Source organism: Agelaius tricolor, unplaced genomic scaffold (genome assembly GCF_023055355.1).
Source record: "Agelaius tricolor isolate 1412-34295 unplaced genomic scaffold, bAgeTri1.0.p SCAF_22, whole genome shotgun sequence".
Lineage (NCBI taxonomy): Eukaryota > Metazoa > Chordata > Aves > Passeriformes > Icteridae > Agelaius > Agelaius tricolor.
The window spans coordinates 14,020,029-14,047,875 of NW_027269282.1; the positions used below are offsets into that span (position 1 = coordinate 14,020,029).

General features: G+C 53.8%; 1 protein-coding gene across 3 annotated transcripts in view; it reads right to left on the reverse strand.

The window, feature by feature from the left end:
* Window positions 1-1,131: 1,131 nt before the first annotated feature.
* Window positions 1,132-27,847, reverse strand: part of STK32C (serine/threonine kinase 32C) — a 73,590-nt gene continuing 46,874 nt past the window's right edge. For 2 of the 3 annotated variants that reach the window (XM_071445947.1, XM_071445948.1), the window contains 10 exons: window positions 12,987-13,138; window positions 10,897-11,070; window positions 10,440-10,477; window positions 9,514-9,603; window positions 8,837-8,940; window positions 8,630-8,746; window positions 7,105-7,230; window positions 6,831-6,962; window positions 6,148-6,215; window positions 1,132-5,338 (listed from right to left, as the gene is read on the reverse strand). In XM_071445947.1, coding sequence (XP_071302048.1) covers window positions 5,221-5,338; window positions 6,148-6,215; window positions 6,831-6,962; window positions 7,105-7,230; window positions 8,630-8,746; window positions 8,837-8,940; window positions 9,514-9,603; window positions 10,440-10,477; window positions 10,897-11,070; window positions 12,987-13,138 — 1,119 coding nt within the window. In that variant the 3' untranslated portion in view covers window positions 1,132-5,220. Of the gene's footprint in view, window positions 5,339-6,147; window positions 6,216-6,830; window positions 6,963-7,104; window positions 7,231-8,629; window positions 8,747-8,836; window positions 8,941-9,513; window positions 9,604-10,439; window positions 10,478-10,896; window positions 11,071-12,986; window positions 13,139-27,847 lie in introns of those variants that run through there. The other variant, XR_011682146.1, reaches the window with a different exon arrangement.

A 27,847-nucleotide genomic window follows, 5' to 3' on the forward strand; every position in this document is an offset into this window, starting at 1 on the left:
GGACAGCAGTGCTCCTCAGGAATAGACCCCCAATTCCCTCAGGACAGCAGTGCTCCTCAGGGATAGACCCCAATTCCCTGAAGGACAGCAGTGCTCCTCAGGGAACAAACGAGCTGGCAGGCAGGCACTGAACTATCCCCATGCTTATCCCTGGCTTTCCATGCTCACTGTGTCTTTTTTGTTTGTTTTTATTTTGCATGGCTTCCCACTGCCACAGGGCAGAGTCAGGCCCTGGCACAGGTGCCCAGAGCAGCTGTGGCACCCCTGGATCCCTGGCAGTGTCCAAGGCCAGGCTGGACACTTGCCCATGGCAGGGTGGAACAAGCTTTAAGGTCCCTTCTCATGCAGACCACTCTGGGATTCTGTGGTTCTGTGATTTCCCTCACATCCAGCACCTTGATCAGCAGCAGGACCAATTGCAGCAGGTAAGAAAGACAAAGCTGGTTGATGAGGGTCGTTGGTCCCCGGCAAATTCCAGGGGCCATAGTTTAGGGTTTAGGTGCAGTGGTGATGGCACAGGGCTGGCAGACACTGGGCTCTCCTGGCTGCTGTGGGTGTTTCAGTCCCTCAGCTTCCCCTGCCCTGGATTTCAGGGGTTTTTTGGGTTTTTTTTTTCAGATTTCCCTGTGTGTGGGAAACTGCCCTCCCTCTGTGACCCTCACCTTTCCCCCTGCAGTGCACAGCCCAGCTCAGCGGCTGCCCGTGGTCCCTGGGGACACCCAGGAGGGTGCAGAAGGGACGAGTCCAGGCTCAGCCATGGACTGTCTCAGCCTGCACCGCTCCTTTGAAGTGAGCAGCATCTCTGAGAGCTGTGTCTGCGCTGCAACCAGCAAGTGTATGAGCAAGATAAATCATTGCTGCACTGAGGGGGATCAAAGAGGAAAAGCGATCTCCTGACACTTCCAGGGGTGCTTTTATTGAGGTTAAGATACGTAATCCAGGGCTCTGTGGGGAAATACCAAACCCCTGTGAGCCGTGGCTGTGGTGTCCTCCGTGCCACAGCGAGGTCAGCTCTGTGCTGGCTGGCAGTGTCCCACCAGCCCTGGTTCCAGCTGCGCTCCTGAACTCCAGCGTTTGGACGCTTCCGTGCTTTCGTGCATCAATACCCTGGAAATGACACCAAATCCTTGGCAATGTTAAAAATACACATTTATTACTGCACGTGTGCAATGGCTTCTGACAGTATCTGCAAAAACACAACCTTGTCATAACTTAAATATTCTGTGATGTGGTAAAATTGTCATGCAAGAAAATTACGGGAATGTATTAACATAAAATACAAAGATATATTTACATATATCTGCACTGAAATAGTTTTTAAAAATACCCTCCCAAGGCAGCAGGATTTCAGTCCAGGGTCAAGTCCATATTACTGGTATTTTTGCTATTATTTTATTACTCTTAGACTCTTTTTGGCAAGCTCTGGAGTAATAGAGAATTGGCAACAGAAGAAACATCAGGACCTGACCTGCCATTTGTCTTATGCACAAAATTCCCAGGGAAGGCCATGGAATTCAATGCAAACACTTAAAAATATGCAACTTTGCAAAACTTCGTAACACAACAGAGACAAGAAAACAATCTCATGGCAAGTGATTAAAGGAGAATAATTTATAGGTGCTGTAGACTTTTCACAGCAGATAATGGCACACACTGTATAAATCTGTCATACAAAAAAATACAGGTATTTAAATATTTATGTACAGAAAATTCCTGTGTTCTGGCTGTAGTGGAGGTGCAGCCCAGAGCTGTCAGTGACACCTTCCAAGCTGGGACATGGGACCAGGGCTCACAACTTCACTGTGAGGTTTGCTCAGCAGCAGCAGCAGCAGCCAGGGCTCAGCCAGAACAAGGGCACCACCGTAGGCACCACCACGGGCACCTCCACGGGCACCACCACGGGCACCACAGCCATCCCCAGCCCAGCCTGTGCCAGGGCCAGGGCCAGGGAACACCCACGGGAGTGGCACAGGGAGCAGAGAGGATCAGACCCCAGGACTGCATTGTGCATGGGATGAGCTGGACACGGGACACCCTGGCAGGAGCCACAAAGGTGTGTAGGGCCAACAGGACTGAGCTGGGCTCAGCTGGCACTGGCTCGTTACAGGGACACAGCAATGGGGACACAAGAGGGGCCCAGAGTGGGGCACGGGGGGCAGGAGCACTGAAACCCTCCACAGGGGTTCTGACAATAACACGGAGCTGTTGTCACTGTTGTTCCTATCATTTGTCCCTTTACCAATTGCTCTTTTTGTGCCATTTCTTCTCCAGGGACTGAGTGCAAACAGGTGGCAATGAACCCTTGTCTCCTATGGGCTCTGGTGAGGTTATGCCCAAATATTACTCTCGACCCAAACCAAGCACTTCAGTGCTGTGTCCACGGTGTCTCTCCCACTCAGCACAGTGACCCCACAGCTCTGTGTCCTGGGGCTGGTCTCAGGGATTCAGGTTGAACAGTGTCCCCAGCACATCCCTGGGGATGCACTGCTGCATTCCAGAGGTGCTGCCCAGGCAGCCAGGACCCACCCAGAGTGTGTCCCCTGGGAAGGAGCCATTCCCTGGCATCCCCCAGAAGCCCTCCTGGCTTGTGCCAGGTGCTGCTGAGCTGTTTTGCACAATGCACTGGAGAAGAGGAGTGCTGCAAGGGGAAGAGGTGAGCGACAGAGAGAGGGCTTGGGCTGAGAAGGCTCAGTTTCAGAAGCAGACCAGCTCCTCCCCACACACACCAACCCCCACCTTGTCTCTTGTCCTAAGGAGAGCAATGAAAACATCAATTACACATGTCCTGTAACTGCCAACACCTCTCCTGGCCTGAGCTTCTGGCTGAAGAGGATGTATCTTCATCACCCATCTGTGGGATGGTTTGGTCAAAAGATCAGCACCACTCCTCGTCATTCCAATAACCTAAAATTTTGCTGTTATTTACAGGAAGTTTCTAAATAGTGCAACGGAATTCACTGTAAAACCCTACCCACACTGCTGGAGTAAATCACCTGTAATTCATAACTCCTGAATAAATACATGGCTTGAGCCTGATCTGCTGTGCCAGGAGAGGGCTGGTGCTCCAGCTGGGAGATGTGGATGGAGACACAGGGTGAGCACAGAGCCCCAGCAGAGGACCAGGCTGCCCGTGTGGAGAGCAGGGGCTGCTCAGCACAGCAAAGGGGCCAGAGCAGCCCCTGCGCACAAAGGTGAGCTCTGACAGGTGAGACAAGGTAATTGGGCCTCCCTGGTACCCAGTAAAGAGACAGGAAGTTACTGGAGGCAGAGAGGGCAGGTTCCCCAGCACAGCCTGGGGTCAGAGCCTGGGCAGGTGCCCTCCCGTGGCTGGGAGAAGGAGCAGGAGGACACAGTGATTTCAGCACTCTCTCAATGACTGGCCAAGCCCCCGAGCCATCATTAACACAGCTCCTAACGAGGCATGGGGTGTGCAGGACCCATGGCTGACACCAGGGACCCCGGGCCTGACAGCATCTCCTGGCTCTGCCCTGAAAATAACCATGCAGATATATAAAATAACTGGACAGAGAGCTGCAGCTACCCTCCTCCTGCACAGCCCTAAAGACTTCCATGAAAACACATCTCTGCACAAGTGCAGCCACTGATTCCCACATAAAACTGTGGGAGACACACACGCCATGCCCTTGCCTGTGGAAGATCATTTTGTACCATTCTGCCTTTCTGGTTTGTTCATGGAAACAAAAACCGCAGCAAAACTGGTCCTGACAGAATCTGATCTGTTAAAAATATCTCCCATCCATTTCTGCACTGGGAATACCCAGCAGGGATGCAAACACTGCAGCCTGCCAGTGTCTGGCACAAACAGCTGCTGGTGGCTGATGGTGACTGTGCTCCCACCACGCACCTGGGGCAGTTGTGTGGCACCGCAGGGCTCGGGTTCACAGCAACCAAAAACCCCTCTGCAGCAGGTTCAACATCAATACAGTGAACGAGAAAGGCAACACCCACAGCTGGAGCAAGGGAAGATTTCCCGTCTTATTAAGAAGTTAAGACAGGTATTGGCAAATTATATACAGTACTTGTACTTTACACTGAAAATAAAGTAAATCGAAGGGTGAAATACGATATTCCTGTCTTTCATAACCAAGCAGCCTTGCAAGGCCACCCACTCTGCCTCCAACAAAACCTCAGCCTGTGATAAACTGTGTCCTCTGAACCTGGGCACATGGAGCCAGACCCTCCAACCCATCCCACAGCTCCTCACTGTCTGCAGCAGCCATGTCAAGGAAGAAAACATTTTAAATGCATCTCAAATACACATTGAACCATTACCCAGCCCCTGAAGAATCCATGGAGTGCACACAAAACATTTATTTGCCTTCAGTCAGGAAAGGAACTGACAGGTGACACAGGGACAGGAGGTGCCTGGGACACCCATGTGCTGCAGGACCCAAGCAGCTGGAGGCTCCCAGGAGCTGGTGCCAGAGCCCCGGGGCTGCTCTGGTTTGCACAGGGATTGCCCATCCCCAGAGCAGCATTTGTGAACAGGGAGTGCCAAAGCCAAACTCACACCACCTCTTTGGCCTTCCTCCTTGCTCCTTGTCCCTCCCCGTGGGGCCCAAGGACATGGCTTTGTTCCCTGTCCTCTCACTGCATTAAAAAGGTGTAGATCAGCAACCTGACATTAAAACAGAAAGACTAAATGAGTTGATCTCCTCCCCTGACAAGTTGCATAGGCCGTATCTTCCCCTGACAGGCAGCCATGGTGCGGGGCTGGCCATCCATGGCCAGGGAAGTCCTGTGGCAATTTGGCTCCTGTGCAGGCCATCCATGGCCGGGGCAGTCCTGTGTGAATCTGGCTCCTCCAGCTCTCAGGGGAGCTGGGCTGGGCAGGCCATCCATGGCCGGGGCAGTCCTGTGTGAATCTGGCTCCTGGGCAGGCCATCCATGGCCGGGGCAGCCCTGTGTGAATCTGGCTCCTGGGCTGGCCATCCATGGCTGGGGCAGTCCTGTGTGAATCTGGCTCCTGGGCAGGCCATCCATGGCCGGGGCAGCCCTGTGTGAATCTGGCTCCTGGGCAGGCCATCCATGGCCGGGGCAGTCCTGTGTGAATCTGGCTCCTGGGCTGGCCATCCATGGCCGGGGCAGTCCTGTGTGAATCTGGCGTGCTCCAGCTCCCAGGGCAGCTGCCGGTGCTGTGCGGTGGGCTCGGGTGCTCGGCGCACCTGAGGGCAGGTGAGGGCGGTGGCCGGCCCTGGCCTAGCTGCTGCCCGAGGAGCACACGGAGCTGCACATGTGCAGGGGCTCAGCCTCGGCCTCCTCGGTGGTCTCAGAGGCAGACACGGACTCGCTGGGCTGCTCCTGGCTCTTCTTTAGCCTGTGGGAGTGGAGGAACAGGAGTTACAGAGCTGCCCCCACAGCAAACACCCCAGCAGTGGGCAGGGGTCAGGACCCTGTGCCCACTCCCTGCTCGGGAGGTGCCTACAGCAGAGACATGGAGAATGGAGTCCTGCCAGAGCTCACAAACAGGTCATGACACAGCCCAGCGTACCAGCAAACCACACTGAGCTGCTCTGAAACGCCCCAAAACAGCCTGTAAGGCTTCAGCCCACCCAGACCTTGGCCATGAGCACCCACAGCACAGCCGGGCTCCTGCCAACCCCTCCTGCACAGAGCCTGCCCCACGCTCTGCTTACAGACCCAGCAAGCAGCCCCAACCCTGGGGAAGCTGTGGCTTTAATCCAGCACTTTCACTGCCTGCTGATTCCCACCAGGGACCTCTCCAACCTGAATGATCCTGTGAATCTATTCTATGTGTTAAAGATCTCCACAATCATTGAGTCCAACCTTCCTCGCCTTCATTTCCCAAAACATCATCTGCTAAAAGCAGGATGGGTGAGCAGACGCCATGGGGGAATGGAGGCAGTGTCACACACACATGTCAAATCCCAGAAGTCTCTCTACAGCATATTTATTTAATGGCACTTAATAATCCTTGATCTTGCCTCCCGTTGTGGCTAGAGCCATTTTTCATCCACAGGCAGACCTGAGCTCCTCTGCTGACACCAGTCACCTGGGGCTAGGCTGGCAGCAAGGTGCTCCTGGCTGTCAGGCACTGGCACTGATTCCTGAGGGAAATCAGAAAAAGGAGTATTTTTCCATAAAAAAAACACCCCACACACTCACTTCTCTCTGTTGAAGATGACAAAGTCCTGCTGGATAGCTTCAAGGCATTCCTGGAGATAGTCATTTTCCTATTGAAGAAAAACAAAACATGCATAAGCAGCCCCATTTGCATCTCACTGCTGCCTGCAGCCCCCGGCACTCCCAGCTGTGGGCAGGAGCCCCCACGCTCCTGAACCTCAGCCCAACAGCTGGAGGCAGCAGGGCTGGCTGCCATGTGGCTTTCACCAGGGGCTGGTGCCATCCATGGCAGCAGTTTTCTATAAACACAGATCACACCGTTCCTGACATAAACATAACATGTTCTTCCATGTATCCTGTATTTTGGGAGTGCTGTCAGCCCAAAGGGAGCTCAGGCAGCGTGGGGAGACCCCAGCACACAGCCCACGTGTGGGAGTCCCTGCCAAGGCACACAGGGAGCTGCTGCCTCGTGCCCAGCCTGAGGCTGTGCAGGGACAGAGGCTGAACACACCAGACCTCTGCTGCTCATCTCACTTCCCAAAGTACCCACTACTGTGAAAGTCTGATCAAACTCCCATAAGAGGATACGTGGTTGTTGGAATGACTCCATGGGCAAATGTTTTCACCAAAACAAACCCATGGCTCCAGCAGTGTGGCAGTAACAGCTGCAACAGCCGCCCAGATCCAGCCCTTCCCAGCTGCATGTTACCCCAGGGAGCACATACAGACTGCGAGCTGTCTTTGCTGTTATCCCTTGACTTGTTCTTTGCGAGCCTCTTCTTCTTCTTGTGCAGGGGCCTTGACTCCAGAATCATCTCCTCCAGCTCGAAGGTGGGGTCGCAGTGCAGGCGGCCCTTCTGCCAGGACACAGACACACTCAGGTGAGGCGCAGCAGAGACCCAGCAACCCCTCCCTGCTCAGCAAAGCCCTGCTTGCTCTCACAGCGGCTCCTGCAGCGTGAGGAACAGCCCCAGCTCGGCAGGACAGGTCCCTACTCACGTTGGGGACGAAGGCCGGCTCCACGCGCTTCTCGCTCACGTCGCTCCACACCACGCCCGAGAGCTGAGCCGAGGCCTGGATGTGCGCCAGGCAGGAGAAGCGATGCTCGGGATTCACTGTCAGCAGCTGGGGAGGGAAAAGCATTGCTGACACAGCACTGGAGAGAGCAGCATCCCTGCCAGAGGAGGCAGGCAAGGCAGCCAGCAGCAGCCCGCCCGGGCCAGCTGCAGGGCTCAGCCATGCCAAGGAGCCTTTCTGCTGGGGGAAATAGAGAACTTACTGCAGGAAAAACACCTAAGAAAACGTTCTGCGGGCACCCCAACGCTCGGGGGGGACATGAGGGTCCCCTCCCGGCTGAGGGGGCTGCTGGCACATGCCTGGTGAGAGGCTGGATTCCCTGGCAGCCCGGCTGCCCAGCAGATGGCAATGCAAACCCACCGAATGTGCTGCCACAGCCTCTGCCAGCAACTCCTCATTAAACTGAATCTAATTATGCAAATTGCCCACCCAACATTAACTCATATCAGAGGCACTTATTTGCTGCCGGCACCGGCTGCACCTTTCCTACAGCAAACTCACCAGCTACTTTCCAGAGTTCTCAGGGAAGCCAGAGCTAAACCAGCTGCCCCAACCCATCCCAGCTTTCTGCAGCAGCAGCACAAGGAAAGCAGCAGAGCATTCCACAGAGCTGGAACCCCCAGCAGGTCTCACAACTCCGTCAGACCCTTCAGCCCCAAAAACAAGCAAGAGGGAGCAGCCAGTGCTGCAGTGCAGCTCCACCTTAGCTGCCATCCCAGCCAGAGGTGCTGCCTTTACAGGTGACACTGACCGTGGAGAGGATGGGATGCTGGAAGGCACAATTCCAGCCCAGCTGGGAATCTGACTGTCACACCAAAACCAGCCTTTTTGCTCCCCTTGCTATCAAACATCATGCATCTTTTAACAGGGATAATAAACACACAACACACATAATTAATCATAGGGTCCCAGACTGGATTGGGCTGGAAGCTCACCCAGTGCCAGCCCTGCCATGGCAGGGACACCTTCCCCTGTCCCAGGATGGTCCCAGCCCCAGTGTCCAGCCTGGCCTTGGGCACTGCCAGGGATCCAGGGGCAGCCCCAGCTGCTCTGGGAATTCCATCCCAGCCCCTCCCACCCTGCCAGGGAACAATTCCCAATGCCCAATCTCCCATCCAGCCCTGCCCTCTGGCACTGGGAGCCATTCCCTGGCTCCTGTCCCTCCATCCCTTGTCCCCAGTCCCTCTGCAGCTTCTCCTGGAGCCCCTTTAGGCACTCCCACAAGGTCTCCCTGGAGCTTCTCTTCTCAAGACTTAACATCCCTAATTCTCCCAGCCTTTCTTTCATATATTATTATTATTACTTCATTATTATTCATTGTTTATTAATACGCTGATAATTTTCCAGCTAGTCCTGCCTGCACAGCAGCTGCCATCCAACCCAAAGCCACCCCAGAAGGACAATTCATCCAACAATTCATCCAGCTGCACCCAGAAGGGCCCCTCACCTTGCGCAGCAGCGCGACCATTTCCTTGGACCAGGCTGAGGAGTACTGGACACTGACGGTGCTGAAGAGCTGCACCAGGGACTCCACGGGGTTGTTGGAGTGGATGTCGTACGGCCTCTGGGGACAAGAGCACAAGGGTGAGGCGTGCCCTGTCCCTCTGGGCCAGCCAGAGCACGCGTCCGAGGGCCGGGACGGCCGGAGCCCTACCCAGCCCCGCAGCAGCTCGTAGGCCATGATGCCCAGGGACCACCAGTCCACCTCGAAGGAATAGCCCGTCCCGCCGCTCAGGAAGGAGTGGAAAATCTCCGGGGCTGAGCAGAAAGGCAGAATACACAACAGGTTATTTGTTGTTCTCACTCCAGTACTTCATGTAAGTCAGCGCACAACACTTGCGGTGATTTTCCTGCTCAGCTGCCCCAGGGGAGGCTGTGTGAGACAGGAGAACAGAAGCAGCAGCAGCAGCTGTGTGCCTGCCCTCACTGGGAACTGGGATGTCAGCCACCTGCAGGGACAGCCCTCCCAGCACAGGACAGCACAACCATGGGGCCCAGGAGACACCAAGTGCAAGGCTGGAGCCAGAGAGGGATGGGGAGCGCAGGAGGAGGAGGCTGGATGGGATGAGGAGGGCAGGGCAGGATGGAGGGGACTGGACAGGGTGTAATGCAGAGGGCAGGCCAGGACAGGACAGGACAGGATGGGATGGGGTGACATGCCAGCCCCAATGCCTTCTCACTGGGAGTTCCTCTTCTCAAACAATCGGGCTCTGCTGAGCCACTTGGGCACGAGCACCAATGTCCCAAATTAACTGGAGGGCCCTGGCTGGGGCAGCGTGTGCTGAGCACGCAGAACATGACACAGGCACAGGGGCAGCAATTGTCTCTTACCCATGTATGGCTTTGTCCCAGCCAATGCTGTCGCTCTTTCCCCGTCCCTAATGATGGTTGCAATATTAAAATCTGTTAAATGGGCATGACCTTAAATAAAGACACATTTTAAGAAGGAATTAATGGCAGTGCAGTGGCAATGCAGAGTCAGAACACATTTGTTTCATAAGCGTCTGCCCTCAGACAGGGTAGCACAGACACGGGCAAGTCAGGGTCAGATCCCACAGCATGGCCATGGGAGATCCCAAAGGTTTCCCAGGATTTGGGCTGGCCAGGTGATTAAAGGGTAAGGAGCTTTGGGTTTTGATTTTGAATCATCTACCCAGGGAGGTGGTGGAGTCACCATCCCTCGATGTGTTTAAAAAAAGACTGGATGTGGCACTTGGTGCCATGATCTAGTTGAGGTGTTAGAACATGGGTTGGACTCGATGATCTTAAAGGTCTCTTCCAACCTAGAAATTCTGTGATTCTGTGATTCTGTGAATCACACTTGGAGCAGCTTCAGCACTGGACAAATTGCTCGGGCCAGAAGCTACAGGAGTGAAAAGGACATCAGGGAAACACCATCATAGAACCACAGAATGCTTGGGTTGGGAGGGACCTAAAGATCATCTCATTCCAAGCTCCTGCCGTGAAGCTTCCACTAGGCATGGGTGCTCCAAGACACTGAAGCCATTGAATTACAGTGACTCCAAATTCCCAGGGCTGAAGTTGGGCTGAGCACAGCACACTGGACAGGCCAGTTGGGTGACCCTCCCCGCATTAAAAAGCACAGGGATGTTCAGGCAAACATGATCCAGTAAAAGCAGAGCAGCTTTTCCCACACTTTCCCCAGTGTGGGAAAAGATATCCAGTACCCGGGACTATAAGGAATCTGTCCCTGGAATGAATGAAGGAGCAAGCAAAGAGAAGCAGAGCGATCCTACCTTGTTCATCGAGGAGGATGTTGTCTGGTTTTACATCTCTGGGAAAAGAAGGAAGATTACAGCAGATGGAATCTCAGTCAGACCAGGGATGAGACTCAATGACAAAAATCCTGCAATTGTTTATCTATCAAAAATTAGGAACAAATTAAACAAAAATATTCTAACACAAGGCAAGCCCCTTTATGACGGACTAGAAATATGCTTTTCCTGGGCAACTTGGTGAAAAACTGGAAGGATTAGATTTGTTCAGAAAGGAAAGGTAATTTCCAAGGAAAAAGGAATAACAATACTGGGGATATTTGTGTGAAGCCCTGGATGGCTTAAACACCTGCCCTGAAATGTTCAGCCCCCAGTGAAGCATCAGACTCCCTCTGGGTGGTGGGGGCAGGAGCAGCACCATGAGCCAGCCCAGGCCAGCAGGGCAGGTGCAGCAGGTGCAGCAGGGCTGTGGAGTTACCTGTGGATGATGTGCTGGCTCCGCAGGTAGTCGAGGGCCAGAGCCATCTCACAGATGTAGAGTTTGACTGTCTCCTCAGTGAACTGCACGTTCTGCTGCAGGTGGTAGCGCAGGTCACCTCCCAGGAGCAGGTCCACCACCATGAACATGTCCTCCTCGTCCTGGAAGGAATACCTGCAGGACAGGGGAGTGGCTGAGCCTCCCGGGGCTCACAAACCCAGCCAGGCTTTTCCCCTCTCCTCATCACACAGCTCCAAGGAGAACGGCACGTGGCCCCACCATGGGCACAGAATCCCAGAATCGTTTGTGCTGTAAAAGCTCCCTCACACCTTCGAGTCCAACCATTCCCAGCGCTGCCAAGGTCAGCAATGACCATGTCCCCAGCTGCCACAACCACATGGCTTTTAAATCCCTCCAGGGATAGGCACCACCGCCCCAGGCAGCTGTGCCAGAGCTGGGCAGCCCTTTCGGATAGAAAATTTTCCCTAATACCCACCCTGAGCTGCCCTGGCCCAGCCTGAGGCCGTTCCCTCTGCTCCTGGAGCAGAGCCCGACCCCCCCGGCTGTGCCCTCCTGGCAGGAGCTGTGCAGAGCCACAAGGGCCCCCTGAGCCTCCTCTGCTCCAGGCTCAGCCCCTGCCCAGTTCCCTCAGCCTCTCCTGGGGCTCCAGACCCTTCCCAGCTCCGTTCCCTGCCCTGGACCTGCTCCAGCCCCTCAAGGTCCTTGCAGTGTTGGGCCCAAAACTGAAGATGCAGCTTTGCTGCTTGCACCTTCACAATCAAGCACATCCAGCTCAAGATGTTCACTTTTTTTTTAAATCATTCCTACATTAAGCAATGTTTCCCTGAAAGAGATGAGTATCCCAGGTAATGTTCCCCTGCTCACCCTGTCACTGTCCCTGAGCAGCTGTGCCATGTCAGCCCACCAGCACAGAGCTCAGGCTCTGCCAGCCAGACACTTCAGGGAAACTTCATATTTTCAACTGCAAACAATCTCATAAAACCTACTTAAAATATCTCAGCCTATCTGGAAGATGAATTGGAAAACTCAACTGCTAATTTAACCAGATAAACCAGGAAAAGAGATTTATATTTACTGTGGAGTAAACCGCCTCTCTAAATCTGCTGTGGGTCCCACGGGAGACTGACAGCAGTGGGGATACACCAAAACAACGCTCATTGTTATATTTGGTGACTGCACTTCCAAGGAAAGAGTATGTGGGATTGTATAATACTTATGAATCACTCACTTCTGCTCCCATCTTAAATGTAGGTTTATTCTAAAACTATGAGACGAAAGGGTTTGCCACGAGAGCAAGTTCTCTCCAGAATTTCATTGCTTGTTGGGAAAAACATTTGCAATTGCTAAGAAACCGAAAAATATCAATATTAACTCAATTGGCTATTCTGGAGCAATGGGTCAACAAAACAAATGTGACACATCACCCACTTCCATCACTTTGGGTATAAAACTTCCTCAATTTTTAAAAGTCTCCCCCTCCCTACCAGCCTGGCTCACATCCAGCACTGCTGGAGGGGAGGGGACCCTTCACTGGGCAGGAAGACTGAGAAAGAACAGATCACTGGAGCCCAAGGCCTCTGCCTAGGGCTCACCCCAAACTAACCAACGACACTGGGATATAATGCTCTACTTCCTAAAACTGTAAATCAGTTTTTCCTGCAAAATTTGATAATGATGTGCCTGAGCTCCAAAGGAATGTGTTTTATTTGGCCAGTGAGTGTGATGCAAAGCGTGCAAAGGGATGCTGGTGGGCTGAAGGGTCAATGTGGTTGTAGGGCAGATGAGACAGACTGCAGCCTTTGGCACTGCCTAGACAGGATACATTTCCCAGGCATTGCCAACTCAAGCTATTTGTTAGATTTCAACCTGATTTTAAGAGTGTTTTTTAAAATTAGATGTTGCTCAGTAATGAGGATATTTCTGCCAGTACACACAGAGTGAAGTCAATATTGAGCAACTTGAAATGCCAGTATTTGTAGTGATCTGCTGCTGAAAAAGTTATGAGAGCCCCTGGGATTATGGGGTGTGTGGCTCTGCAAGCCCTGGAGGCTGGGGAGGGAGCTGCTCACCAGAGATTGACCAGGAACACGTGCTCGATCTCCTGCAGGATCTCCAGCTCTCGGAACACGTTGCGCACCTCATCCCTCTCGATGCACTGCTGCTTGTTCATGTACTTCATGGCGTACATCTTCTCTGTGTCCCTCTTCTGCACGATGCACACCTGGGCCAGGAGGAGAAAACAGTCAGGAGCGTGCTCCACGTCCTCATCTGCTGCTTTCGGAGCTGAGAGCACCCTGCTCAGCATCTCACCCCTCAAACATCCCTGATCCCTAGACTGACACTTCGACCTACGGACAGCAGCATCCCTGGCTCTGCTCCAGCGCTGCCCATCGGACACTGCAGCTGCCTCCAGGGCATGATGGCCAGCTCCAGAGAGCTTTCCAAAGGGACAGTGCTTCCAACAACTCTGTGGGAGCTGTGAGACACCTTTGGGCTCGCTCTGCCTGGATGGAAAGCGGTGTCAGGCAGCCACAGGGTTCCGTGCCAGCCTCGCCGCCCCGCTGCTCACAGCGCTGCTCCACAGGGCAGCTCTCACCTGCCCGCACATCACTGGGCTCCCAAAGGGGAAAATAATCCCTTCAGGCAGCAGAAAGCGACCAAAATGCAAACTGGTTATAACAACAAAGACCTGGCCCAGAGGGGCACCCCGGGCCTGTCTGCTGAGCCCCGCTCTGCCACAGGCACGGAGCCCCCAGGCTGGCACGGAGCCCCCAGGCCTGTCCTCAGAGCCCCTGGGCTGGCACGGAGCCCCCAGGCCTGTCCCCAGAGCCCCTGGGCTGGCACGGAGCCCCCAGGCCTGTCCTCAGAGCCCCTGGGCTGACACGGAGCCCCCAGGCCTGTCCTCGGAGCCCCCAGGCTGGCATGGAGCCCCCAGGCCTGTCCCCAGAGCCCCTGGGCTGGCACGGAGCCCCCAGGCCTGTCCCCAGAGCCCCTGGGCTGGCACGGAGCCCCCAGGCCTGTCCTCAGAGCCCCTGGGCTGGCACGGAGCCCCCAGGCCTGTCCCCAGAGCCCCTGGGCTGGCACGGAGCCCCCAGGCCTGTCCTCAGAGCCCTTGGGCTGACACGGAGCCCCCAGGCCTGTCCTCAGAGCCCCTGGGCTGACACAGAGCCCCCAGGCTGGCACAGAGCCCCCAGGCCTGTCCTCAGAGACCCTGGGCTGGCACAGAACTCCCGGGCCTGTCCTCGGAGCCCCCGGGCTGGCACAGAGCCCTCAGGCCTGTCCTTGGAGCCCCTGGGCTGGCACAGAGGCCCCAGGCTGGCCCTGCCGCCCCCCTCAGCTCCGCTAATGACACCTTCATTACCAAGGTGACTGCTTTCCCAAGAGCTAATTAGCTATCACGGTAACTCTTTTTAAATTACTAATGGCATGTCTACATCTGCTATAATTATGCCTGCCCTCTGTTAATTATCAGCCCTGGCGGTAATTAGGATGAGCTGGATACGCTCCCCGGGCAGCTCGGCCGGGGTGGCTGCAGGCAGGGAGTGGGTCCCGCTCACAGCGAGTGGAACAAGGACAGGGGATTTCTGTGGGTGGCAGGGAACTGAGACAGGTGGGAGCCGCAAACGCTCGGCGCCTCTACACGCTGCCACTAATAACCATGTGCAAGTGCTAATGGTGCTCGGTATAATATCATCAAGGACACGCTGCCGCGAGGAGGTGACAAAATAATGGGTGGTTATCGTTAGCCTGATATACCCCCTAATTAGTGATGCACAGGAATTACCGCGATTATTTCCCGCCGTCGTTACAACTGCGGTGAGAGCTGAAAATCAGCTGTTGCCATAACTCTCTGCACACCTCAGAGCTCACAATAAGGACACTTCGTGGGCAGAGTGACCTGGGCTGTTTTCCTGCATCTGGACCCCTCCGGTGCCCATGGGCGAGCAGAGCCCTTCAACTCCAGCTGCCAGGGACTGTTCCAGGTACAAAACATAAGGGAAAACCTTCTTCATGCAAACTTAATAATAATAATAAACGACCTACCACAATGCACACCACCAGCAGGATCCAGCCCCTGCCTAGAGCAGGCTGAATGGTTGGTTATACATTCAATAAACCAGGCAAAAATATATTTTATAAATTCTTTGAGCAGCAAAGCCCTAACAATTTTCCTTTAAAACATGGTCATTGCTGTAGAACTGCTCTGAAAACAATCCAATCCTCTGGGTAACAACCATCAAGGCACTGAGCAACATTCTCTCCTGATGTCAGCTTATTCCACATTATTGCTGGAAGATCATTAATTTCTAGGTCCTTTATTTTTTAAGTTGTGACTTGCTGTACCTTAATGAGTATTACATGTTATTCTGGTGTCATTTGTCTCTTGTTTCTCCACAGTGAAAATGGGAGCCCGGCATAATAAATGAGAAAATGATGAAAACTTCATGTACTCTGTAATTATGATAAACAGTTTTCTGCAATGGAACAGCATCACCTCCACTCAGAGCAGCACCAGTTCCGGGCACTCTGGGAATGTTTGTTCTCTGATTTCTGCGGGAAAAGTGGATGGCAGTGGAGAGGCTGCCCTGCAGCTGAGTCCATGGCGTGAGCAGGGGCTGCCCTGTGCCTGTGGGGCTGCCTGAGGGCACAATGAGCCCCAGGGCCCATGGAGAGCTGGGCAGGGCACAGAGAGCCCCATGGACAGCTGGGCAGGGCACAGAGAGCCCCATGGGCAGCTGGGCAGGGCACAGTGAGCCCCATGGAGAGCTGGGCAGGGCACAATGAGCCCCATGGAGAGCTGGGCAGGGCACAGTGAGCCCCATGGGCAGCTGGGCAGGGCACAATGAGCCCCATGGCCCATGGAGATCTGGGCAGGGCACAGAGAGCCCCATGGGCAGCTGGGCAGGGCACAGAGAGCCCCATGGGCAGCTGGGCAGGGCACAGTGAGCCCCATGGAGAGCTGGGCAGGGCACAATGAGCCCCATGGAGAGCTGGGCAGGGCACAGTGAGCCCCATGGAGAGCTGGGCAGGGCACAGTGAGTCCCATGGGCAGCTGGGCAGGGCACAGTGAGCCCCATGGACAGCTGGGCAGGGCACAGAGAGCCCCATGGCCCATGACAGCTGGGCAGGGCACAATGAGCCCCAGGGCCCATGGAGAGCTGGGCAGGGCACAGTGAGCCCCATGGAGAGCTGGGCAGGGCACAATGAGCCCCATGGAGAGCTGGGCAGGGCACAGTGAGCCCCATGGGCAGCTGGGCAGGGCACAGTGAGCCCCATGGGCAGCTGGGCAGGGCACAGTGAGCCCCATGGCCCATGGAGATCTGGGCAGGGCACAGTGAGCCCCATGGAGAGCTGGGCAGGGCACAATGAGCCCCATGGAGAGCTGGGCAGGGCACAGTGAGCCCCATGGAGAGCTGGGCAGGGCACAATGAGCCCCATGGAGAGCTGGGCAGGGCACAGTGAGCCCCATGGAGAGCTGGGCAGGGCACAGTGAGCCCCATGGAGAGCTGGGCAAGGCAGAATGAGCCCCATGGAGAGCTGGGCAGGGGTGCTGTGTCCGCAGCACAGCCACCAGCAGGTACTGATCACATCACACTGCTCTTGGTCAGGGTCTAACTTGGGTCAAACCAACACCAGGACCAGTGCTGGCGCTGCCTGGCTGGGCTCAGCCACTCGGTGCCCCTGCTTACAGAAATGCATCGATATGTTTGTGTCCCCCAAAATGGCAGTGACACAAAACCTATCTTTTTTCCTTTTGTGCTTCTCTGTTCATGCATCAGTTCCTGGGGAAGGAATAAACATCTATTTCGTCACAAGTCAAGAGTGCATTTTTTAAATTAATCCATTTTCAGGCAAGTCTACAATGCGGAGCAAGGCAAGAAGCAGAAACGACTGTCCTCGTTCTGCACATTGCAGCCACACAAAGGGAGTGTTTGGTGGTTAAATACAGCCATTAGGAGAACGAGTGGAACGGAGCCAGCCCTGCGAGGCAGAAGGCAGGCAGCAGCTGGGAGTGGATTGCTCAAGACACGGCACATAAAAGCTTTCAGAGAGCCCCAGACAGCCAGGCACGTGTGCAGCTGCCCATCCTGCAGGGATGGCTGGAGCCCCCACCCACGACTCCAGCCAGGACAGGGGCAGGTGACACCTCCCGGGCGAGATAGTGACAATGCCTGTGCTGTCACAGTGACAAAACCTGTGCCATCACAGAGACAACACCTGAACTGTCACAGTGACAACACCTGAACTGTCACAGTGACAATACCTGTGCTGTCACAGTGACAAAACCTGTGCCATCACAGAGACAACACCTGAACTGTCACAGTGACAATACCTGTGCCATCACAGTGACAAAACCTGTGCCATCACAGAGACAACACCTGAACTGTCACAGTGACAACACATGAGCTATCACAGTGACAATCCCTGTGCTGTCACAGTGACAAAACCTGTGCCATCACAGTGACAACACCTGAGCTATCACAGTGACAATCCCTGTGCTGTCACAGTGACAATAACTGAGCTGTCACAGTGACAATACCTGAGCTATCACAGTGACAACACCTGAACTGTCACAGAGACAACACCTGAGCTATCACAGTGACAATACCTGAACTGTCACAGTGACAACACCTGAGCTATCACAGTGACAATACCTGAGCTATCACAGTGACAATACCTGAACTGTCACAGAGACAACACCTGTGCCATCACAGTGACAACACCTGTGCCATCACAGTGACAATACCTGAACTCTCACAGTGACAACACCTGTGTGTCACCCCAGCTGGCAGCTCAGCTGAATCCCTACCCTTCCCAGCCTGGCACGCTGCCTCCAGCAAGCTCTGCCTTTTCTCCTTTAGAAATCCAATAACTTTTTGCCCTGCTGATTCTGAAGGAATTCATCAGGCTGAAATCCCCACTCAGATGAGAGGTCACCTAATCATCTGACAGCATGTCCTGACTTAGCCTTGCTATCCAGGGACAGCAGAGTGCTCCTGGACTCAAACAATGCCATTCTGGGCAGGATCCATGCAGCTGGTAAACAGTGGGGATGGCTCTACCTCGGCTGCACCAAGACCTCGTTTCCTCCTGCACACGCAGAGGTCACCCAAAGTGAAGGCACTCGTGGCCCCTGAGGGACGTCACCGTCACGGCTGGTGACAAACCCACAGCTGACTCAGGGATCTGTCTTTGGGTCTGAACTGGGAGCACTGGCTTTCCTTCTTGAATTTCTGCTCCTTTGGCTTCTGCCTCTGTAAGACGAGAGTGATGCCCTGTAATCCTCCCACACACAGACACTGTTGACTGCAGCTGAGCCACGGGGACATTTCAGCATACAACCTGGATTTCACTCTTTTTGTTTTCAGAGCAGAGGCAAGGCTTAGAGTCAGCCAACACTACACACCTACACCAAACACCTTAATCCCACCCAGTTCTGAACCACGGCCACTGCTCTAGTTTATAAAAATGCTTCTTTGCAGAGGTTGCGCCTTGCCCACATATATTGATTTCTCCTCCAGCTTCTGCTGGGTGCTTATCCCTCCCTGTTTTCCCCAGGATCTACAGAACTGCCATTTAGCAGAAAGGCTGGAAATTGAAATGAGGAGCATTAACACGAAATTGCCCATGGCACCCAGAAGCATCAGCAGGCTCTGGGACTGCGTGGGGAGAGAATTCTGTGCTGTGGGGGCAGCACGGCAGCAGCCTCGGGGGGCTGGGGACACGGGAGATTTGCAGCCTCTGGAAGAACTAAGTCTTTCATCCTGAAGGACCAGAAGCAGTGAGAAGGCACTTAGCATGATGTAGAAACAGCTCAAGCTTTTTTGACAACTGATTTCATTTTGAGCACTAAATTTTACTTTGGAGACAGACTGCAAGGGCGAGGATAGGCTGGACAATTGTGTTCATTGGTTTCCTGAGCTTGTTGAGCAAAGAGTAAAGCAGGTGAGAAGGGCTCTATTACACCTGTGCACTGCTGAAAGGATAACCTCAATACTGACTTTGAACAAGTTCATCTCCTTTAGCCAAGCTCTCCTTGAATCGCTCAGCTCTTACACCAAGACACCGTTCACTTTTCCCAGGGTTTTCATCCTTTAGAAAGTGGCTGGAGAGAGATCCCTGTCACCCAGCATCCCTAGGTCCCCTCTGCTTTGCTCTTGTACCAAGAACTGCAGGCAGAATCCTGCCATTTATTAAAAAAAAAAAAAAAAAATTAAACTCTCAGCTGTTATCAGGAAAGCTGCAAACAGGGATCACTGTTCTGGGCATGGCCACAGCTGCACAGGACACAGAACTACTTCCCCTGGCATTCAAATGCATCTTTGTATCCATATTGTATTATGATGGTGCTGTTGGCAATTAAAATACAACCCTTCCCTGGTAATTAGCATCTGTGTAACACTGGTAATCAAAAACTTCATAACAATTTGTTCTACAATCCTCACAAATATCAAGGATAAAATCAGCTAATCAAATTTCTTTTTAGGCATAGCCAAGAGAACAAAGCCTACAGCTGCCTCTCAGGTGTATGTGCAGTGACATAACTCAGTGTCAGGGATTCTGGGTGAATCCCGTGGAGCCACAGGAACAGCTGGATGGAGCTGCTGGAAGCATCTCCCACAGGCACCAGCAGGCCCAGAAGGGGCAGGCAGCCCCTCAAGGATGCTGCTGGTCCCTCACAGGAGCTCCCCCTCCACAATGCTGACCCAGAGCTTGGTGCCATGAGCGCCAAGAGAGATGCAAACACTGCAGGCTGCCAGCAGCTGCAGCCCCTCTCCATGCCCTCAGGGCTGGGGCTGGGAGGGAGCTCAGCAGATCCTTTCCCACCCACCCTTAGCGGTGAAGGGGTCAGGTAACACCCAGAGGGACTGTGGCACCAAGTCCTGGCCGGGCTGCAGCTGCACACATCCTGCCCATGACAGTGACACTCGCCCCACGCTCGGCGGGGACACGGAACACAGGAAACTGTCTGACCCTGGATAAAAGCTTACTCTGAATCAACCCAAACCCTTCACTGCCTGGCTGCAAAGCTTATTGAAGCAGCACTTTGTCCTGGAGCAGCTCTGACAGCGGTGTCTCTGGCAGGGTGCTCTCAGCCATTGTCTCCAGCACACAAGGACCCGTTTGCAGGAGCAGGACATCTGCTGCCATTGCCACCTCCCCATGTGCCAGTGACCCAGCCCAGGGGACACCAACATGAGAGGGCTGCTGGCTGTGACAACAGCCCCCTCAGTCCTTCCATCCAGCTCACAGAAGCACAGACTCACAGAATGGTTTGGGAGGGAAGGGACCCCAAATCCCCCCCCATTCCCACCCCTGCCATGGCAGGGACACCTCCCACTGTCCCAGGTGCTCCCAGCCCCAGTGTCCAGCCTGGCCTTGGGCACTGCCAGGGATCCAGGGGCAGCCCCAGCTGCTCTGGACACCTGTGCCAGGGCTGCCCACCCTGCCAGGGAACAATTCCTAATTCCCAGTATCCCATCTGAAACTCTAAAGTTGCAGTGGTAACCAAACAAGTGGGACCCTCAGGAGCCATGCTCTAAGTACAAGGTTATCAGCTCGACAAATCTGCCCTCACATCTTTAAGTGCTGATTTTGTTTCCATTTCCAGACACCTTGCCACGTTTCACTCCTTAAGATATTTCTCATGGAGCCTTACAACTTTAGTTTTTCCCTGCTGAAAAGCTGTGCTTTTCCACAAGATTGATGGACTCGTTTGTCAGAACACCATAAATCATTAAAATCTCTTTTATGCAGCACTGCTGTTTGCTGCAGCCAAGTTGTAACAGCAGCTGATGAAACTTTTATTCACAGCAAGCCTGTTGGTGTTTCCAGGTCGTGTCAACACTTCCATAAAAAATCTCTTTCTCAGTTGCTTATGTTAGAGCCAAAAAAGTCTTCTGACCCAAAATAACACCTGCTGTTCCCAGCAGCACTTCAGTGTGCTGTGTATCAGAGGATCACAGAATCCCAGGCTGGTCTGGGTTGGAAGGGACCTTAAAGATCATCCAGTCCCAGCCCCCTGCCATGGCAGGGACACCTCCCACTGTCCCAGGGGCTCCCAGCCCCAGGGTCCAGCCTGGCCTTGGGCACTGCCAGGGGTCCAGGGGCAGCCCCAGCTGCTCTGGGCAATCTCAGTGGTTCAGTCTGGAGTCCTAAGGATGTGTTCCTGTGCTTCTGTGCAGGTCCACAGCCCTCCCTGGGGCTCAGCAGGCCCCTGTGGATCTGTACCCCCTCTGGGTGTGCCCACACTCTGTGTGCAGGCAAAGGAAACCACGTGTGCAGGTGCAGCTGGAGCGGCTCAAAACACATTGCAAAGCTAAGCTTGCCCATGGTTTTTGATTTATTTTTTTTCCAGAATGAGCCTTATTCTGTCTCACACAAATGGGACAGCCAGCACACTGAAACTATGTCAGGGAAAGCTCTCCTCATTGGCACCCTGCACATGGGGCTGAGGCATCTATCAGGGAACATTTCCTCATTTCCCTGCAAGAAATCATGGAAGGGGACTTCAGAATGATATCTACAGGGTCTGAGTCCTGACTTAATGCAATTTAAGGTGGCTCAGAGTAAGCATTTCCCCTTAATGTCACGCTGAGAAAATAAGGTCCCATCAGACATTAAGCAGATGTTTCTGTAATTGAGTTTGGATATGGGGGATTATTTGACTTGAAGCTCCAAAACACGTGTAGATTTCTTTTCCTCAGGAGAGACACTAATCCAAATAAACAAGGAGAAACTGAAGAAGTGACAGCAGAGAACCCTAAAGAACAAAAAGGGAAGAGAAGTGCTTTTCCTTGCTTTTACTTGTCTTGGTTCTCCACCTCTCCCCTGCACACCAGCTGAGCCCCATCACCAGCCAGACACCCCAAACCTGGTGTCTTCGCTCAGGGTTCAAACACAAACGCAGACATTTGGGATCCCCCTCTGGCCACAGCCCTGAGCACATCTCTGGTGGGGCTCGGGGTGATTTGCTGACCCCAGGCCATGGGGCAGCCCCTGGGGAGGCCCTGAAGGGCACAGGGGCTGTGCTGGCACCATGAGGAGAGCAGGGAGGAGCACAGCCCAGAGATGTGTTCTGGAGCTGTCACACTGCCTACAGAAAGGCTGTCAGGCATCTACATTTCTGTCTGGCTTTAATCACATGCTCAGAGATCTCTGCTGGGCTTTTCTTTTCCAATAATTAAAGTAGAATGATGAAAACTCAGACCAACCTGCAGAGATCCCTGAAGACAGTGTGACCCATCTTTCTGCCTTTTGGGTGGATCCAAACCTGGATCCAGCATTTCCTCCAGCTCAGCAGCACTCCACAGATTTACATGAGCACCTGGACCCCTGTGCACAGCCACAGCTAACGAGCATTGTCTGAATAAATCGTGCAATGTTTTCCTGTGGGCGACATGCATTTTGAGTTATGTCTGGTATTTGGAGCCATCTCTCCTTATGGCCATGACCACATTCTGTGATAGGCTGGTTAAAGAGGCAAAATGATTGTTTTTAGCTACATATTTGACAGATACTGGGAACAGAAAGAAATCTAATTACTTCCAACGAAGATTGGAGGGCCTTATTTAATCTGTGAACGTAAATTGATGTTGAAGTTCCCTGACCCCAAGGCAAGAACACTCGCTGTGCTATTTTGAAAAAAGCCTCATCACTCATCCTGACCCGGCCCTGATGGGCACTGGCACTGAGACCCAAGTGGCCCCAACGTCCTCGTTTGTTTGTGCTGCTGCCACAACACGCCCCCAGGCACCAAACTTCCCTTCTGTGCTGAAGGAAATAAACACGGGCCTCTCTTTTCAGCCAAGAAAGGAGGGGATACTCGTGTTTCACAGCGCAAAACCCTCAGGAGGAATCAGTGCCACTTGCAGCCAAATGCTTGATTTTCCCTTGGCAGAAGCTTGCCCCATTGAGCTGGTGTTTAGCAGCAGGCTGCACAAAGGGATCAGCCTGGAAGGGCAGCTGTGGAGGCTGGGCAGGGTCTGGAGATCCCTGCCAGAGCGAGGGCACAGGGCTGTGGTGGGCCTGGCCACAAACCCCCTGCCCCTCCTGGCTGCTCTCCTTCTCCTGCACTGCAGCCACCCAGCAGCCCCAGCAGGCACTGCCTGGCCCCAAGGAGCCTGCACAAGCCTCACCAGCCTTTCTATCAAACCCACCAAACAGCACTCCAGTACCTCAAGCTACCAAGACAAAGAAATACTCTTTATATTCCTCCATGTTTCCAAGGATGGGACTCCTCTGCCCAGGAACACCCTGCAAACCTCAGAATCACAGGATCACAGGATGCCTTGGGTTGGCAGGGACCCCAAACCCCCCCTGTCCCAGGTGCTCCCAGCCCCAGTGTCCAGCCTGGCCTTGGGCACTGCCAGGGATCCAGGGGCAGCCCCAGCTGCTCTGGGCAGCAATCTTACCCTGACAAGCCCAGAGACAGCAGCAGGGGCTAAAACCGAGTTCCAGAGCAGAGCAGAGCTGTTCTGAGAGCCTGAGCATGCAGCAGCCCCCCAGAGCTGTGCGTGGGCACACAGGGGGCACACACAGTCCCACCATGGAGCGAGGGCTGGCTGCAGCCCCTGCCTCCTGGCAAACAGCACTGCTCCAGCTGGGCTGGTGCTGGGCAATCTTCACTGGGGCTTGGTTTCACTGCACCACTTGCTGTACATGAACAGATAAGTATTGCATACTGCACTGCCCTTTGTTGAGAGGAATTTTTAGCATTTACTTTTAAAGACAATTTTTAGATCAAAAGTAATAATGTGGCACAACAATCTTACTGCAACTCCTTGAGAAAACGACAGGAACAGAAGGAATCTCAATGAATTTTGGACATAAATAGTAAGTAAACGGGAGGTGAGGGTGGAAAGCAGAGACACAAAAGGCTTCTGTTCAATAAATATGGTTTCCTTCCATGCTCTTCTTTCTTTACAAATTCTCATGGACTTATACTCCAGAGTGCCTTCCAAAGGGAGGTAGAATCCCTGATCATACATATAAAATATAGTCTATCCCAAATGTGACATGTCAGCAAGAAGAAAAAAGTATTAAGAAAAAATAAGAAAAGCCAATTTGCAATTGTCAGAGTGATCCTGTACTTACAGTTTCATTTCAGAGAACAAAATGGCCAGTTGGTACAAAAATGGAAAGCACTAAATTTAGAATTTGTCGGGATTTTCACTCCTGATATTTTAATTTTATGGAACTATTGAAACAGACATGATTTTGCCGTGCACATTACATAAATAACAATGTCCAGGCCTTTTCAGCAGGTGACCCTCGCTGGGCTGCACCTGAGGGCCCCTCACCCCGGGCTTGGCAACAGCAGCACAGATGGAAAGAGCAGCAGGAAGGAACCCAAACCCACCAAAACCCACAGCCCAGTACCCATGCTGCTCCCAAAGCTGTCAGTGTTTCCTGGCTGTGGTCTCAGGAGCCCTTTGCAGTGACAGCCTGAGCAGGCTGCCATGGCCCATGCTCCAGTGCCCCGTTCCCCTGCTGACAGCGGCGCTGGGCACACAGACCCCTCACACAGACAGAAAGAGCAGGTGCCACAGGGGTTCTGTCCCTGTCCCTCCCTCAGCGTGGGCAGGGAAGGCAGTGTGGAGCAGCCCCAGGGCACAAGGAGGGCTCTGGTTTTGCAGAGCAGGGCTCTTCAGGCCATGGGCAGAGCCTGCTCTGCTCCCAGCCACGGCCCCACAACCCCTGAGCCCACACCTGGGCCCTGCAAGGGACCCCTCAGCTGAGGGGACACCCAGCCCTCCACACCACCTTCCTGATCCCCCTCCACAGGTCCATCCCACAACAGCTCTTCCCACATCCCCTTCTCGGCCCTCTCCACAGTCCACCAGCATCGTCCATCTGGGAAACAAGGCAAATGGCCACCTCAGAAGACAGGAGCAGAGGGGATTCCAAAGGAGAAGGGCTGCCAGGAAAACTGGGAGGGGTAAGAGCACCTGGTGTGCTCATCCCTGGGAAGGACCCTGCCTAGCAAGCCTGGCCCACACCAAGGCCCTGTCCCCTGGCACTGCCACTGGCTCCGGGTGCCCAGCTCAGGCCATGGTCCCTCAACCTCAGCAAAATCACGTCAAATCCCTTGTCACAACACTGTTCCTTTTGTGAGTTGTGCACTAGCTGCATCAGTTTCTGCTTCTATTTTTCATGCTCCATCTTTAATTCATTGCTGAGACACAGGAAATCCCAACGGCCTTGTAGTGGCTTGTGGGCAGCTCTGCCTTCACCACAGAGAAACCAGAGCAGAACTGTATCCAGCCTTTTGGAGCTGTGTCCAAAAGACTCCCATGAGATTCAGACCAGTTTCTGAGCAGTGCACGGACACTTCAATAAGAACTCATGAACTTTAGACCCACAAGAAGAAATAGATCCTGTGAAGAAGAGGACAAAGGTTCCTTCCACAGACACCACTGCCCAGAGTAACAACAGGGCACACCCATAATCCTCTCAACAAACCCAGGCAGTATTTTCCTTAATAAACTCTATTTGCTGTATCATGCTGATGTACCCATAATTTCATAGGAACCGAGGACACTGCTCCCTATCATTTTTGACATTAAGTGGTTTGTAATTGGATTGTCCAACCATGAGCATTAACACAACATCCCAAGCTCACAAGCTGCAGCTTCCAAGGACCTGTAGATGACCTCCATGTCCAACACAGCTTCAATTTTATTGTTGCCAAAAGCTGCATCTGACGCTGGAACCTTCCATCTCTCAGCTCCATTTACGAGCTGGTGGGGGTGTGGGCTATGATGGCTTGTCAGAACAAAAACAAGATCCAAATGCTGGCCACATTTCAGCCTCTGAGAAAATTGTAATTATCAGTAGTGACAAAGGATGGGGTTTTTACTTTAAAAGTAAGAGGTTTTCACATCTCACCATGTGAGAGCTGCAGTCTGGTGTGGCCGTGGGGGCCCTGCTGAGGGCAGGAGGAGCCTCTGCCAGCAGCACACAGGGGCACAGGAGGTTCTCCTGAGGGCAGCCCTGACAGAACTATCATCACATTTCCAATCATTAATCTGAACAATGCCAAAACATTCTGCTCTCTGTCCTTTCAGGTGGGTGAATGTTTACAGAATTCTGTGATGCACTTAGGCTGTAGAAGTCTCATAGAATCACAGAATCCTTTCAGCTGAGTTAAAAAAAGCCCTCGAAGACTGAGATCCAGTATTTGACCAAACACCACCCTGCCAACCAGAGCAGAGCACAGAATGCCACATCCTGTCATTCCTCAAACACCACCAGGCAGGGGTGGGCAATGCACCACCTCCCTGGGCAGCCTATCCTAATGTTTCTCCAAAGCCAGGTCACCCTGACCCAGCTCCATCCTCCCCTGCTTCCTCCGCAGCTCCTCCTCCTCCTCCTCCTGTAACGCTTGCAGCTCTCTGTCCCATACCCCTCTGCAAGGCTGGCCCTTCTGACAAGGGGTCAGGGCTGGATTCAGGCACATCTGCCACTCAACAGGCAGCATATGTTGATCCACGAAAAGGTCTCCTTAATCAAAGACCTCAGAGTGAGATCTCTTTGGGTTCAGGAGGGGAGGGGGAGCAGGGAGGGTGTGGGTGGATTTTGTTGCAGAACCTAAAGCTGAAAAACCTCTCATCTAAGAGGCAGGAAGAGCCAGCTGCTGTCGAGGCTCGGTGCACACACAGGAGCTCACAGAAAGCACTCGTGCTGGCACAAGGCACAGCGAGCTCTCTCCCTGTGGTCCAGCTGAGGGCACGCTCCTGCTCCAGAGCTGCTGCTGAGGCTGCAGCCCATGCAGCCAGCAGGCATCCACAGGGCATCGACCACCTGTGCCCCAGGCCAGCCCCTCGGGGACATCAGCCGCCTCATCCCCACCTGCCCTGAGCCACTGCCACGCTCCAGCCCCTGCTGCCAGCAGTGCCAGCCCCTGTGGAGACCTGGGGTGGCCCAGGGCCATCAGTGCCAGCTCGGGTGGGGGACCAGGCTTCTGCCCTCTGCTCTCTTACTCCTCTTTCCTGTCCACCGGTCCCTGGCAGCTGGAGTGAGGGTCCATCCCACCTCCCAACCCACCTACCTCCACACCAGCGTGACTCACCTACAGGGAATGACGGGGGCTCCAATAACCCCAGGCAGCTTCTAATGCAAATGTTAATAAGGCACTGGGTGTACAATAATAACAAAAGTGGGCAGCTTGTTTGATAAATCATGGTCTTTTGAAGTCTGATCTTTCAGAAACCCCCCCCAAACAGGTCCCCAGTGGGGAAGTGCAGGAAAATCCCCAGCCCCTTCCAGCTGAGCTCACTGCTCACCCAGTCACTGCAGACCCTTCAGTGGCACTTCCCACTCTGTAATTTTCCTGCTGCTGCCCCCACAGCCTGAGATCCAGACAGTGAGGAGGTGCTGGACCCCACCACCACTGCACCTTTCATGCTCTGCCATTCTCTCCCGTGGCTTTTACTGATTACACGCTCACAGCTTAGCAACATCCAGGAAAGAAGAAAAATCCCTTGGTACTACTGAGGAGATGGTGTCAGAGGGAGGATCCCCCTGTGGGTGCCCTGTGCTTTCTCACCCCCTGCTCCTGGTCACTGTCCCCAGCCCAGGCAGCTGCTCCACTGCTGGATGCAATGGTGGAGCATGCTGTGGAATCAGAGAATCCCACAATCATGGAATATCCTGAGCTGGAAAAGACCCACAAGGAGTCCAGCTCGTGTCCCTGCCAGAACCCCAACAATCCCACCCTGGGATCCCTGGGAGCAGGATCCAAAGGCTCCTGAAGCTCTGCCAGCCTCGGGGCCATGCCCATTCCCTGGGCAGCCTGGGCAGTGCCAGCACCCTCTGAGGATGAACCTGTCCCTAGTGCTAATGACCTTCACATCACTCCTGCTGCACGTCCCATCTCCTGCATCCTGCAGGACTCCCTGGCAGCCTCGGGGGCCGGGCAGGATGG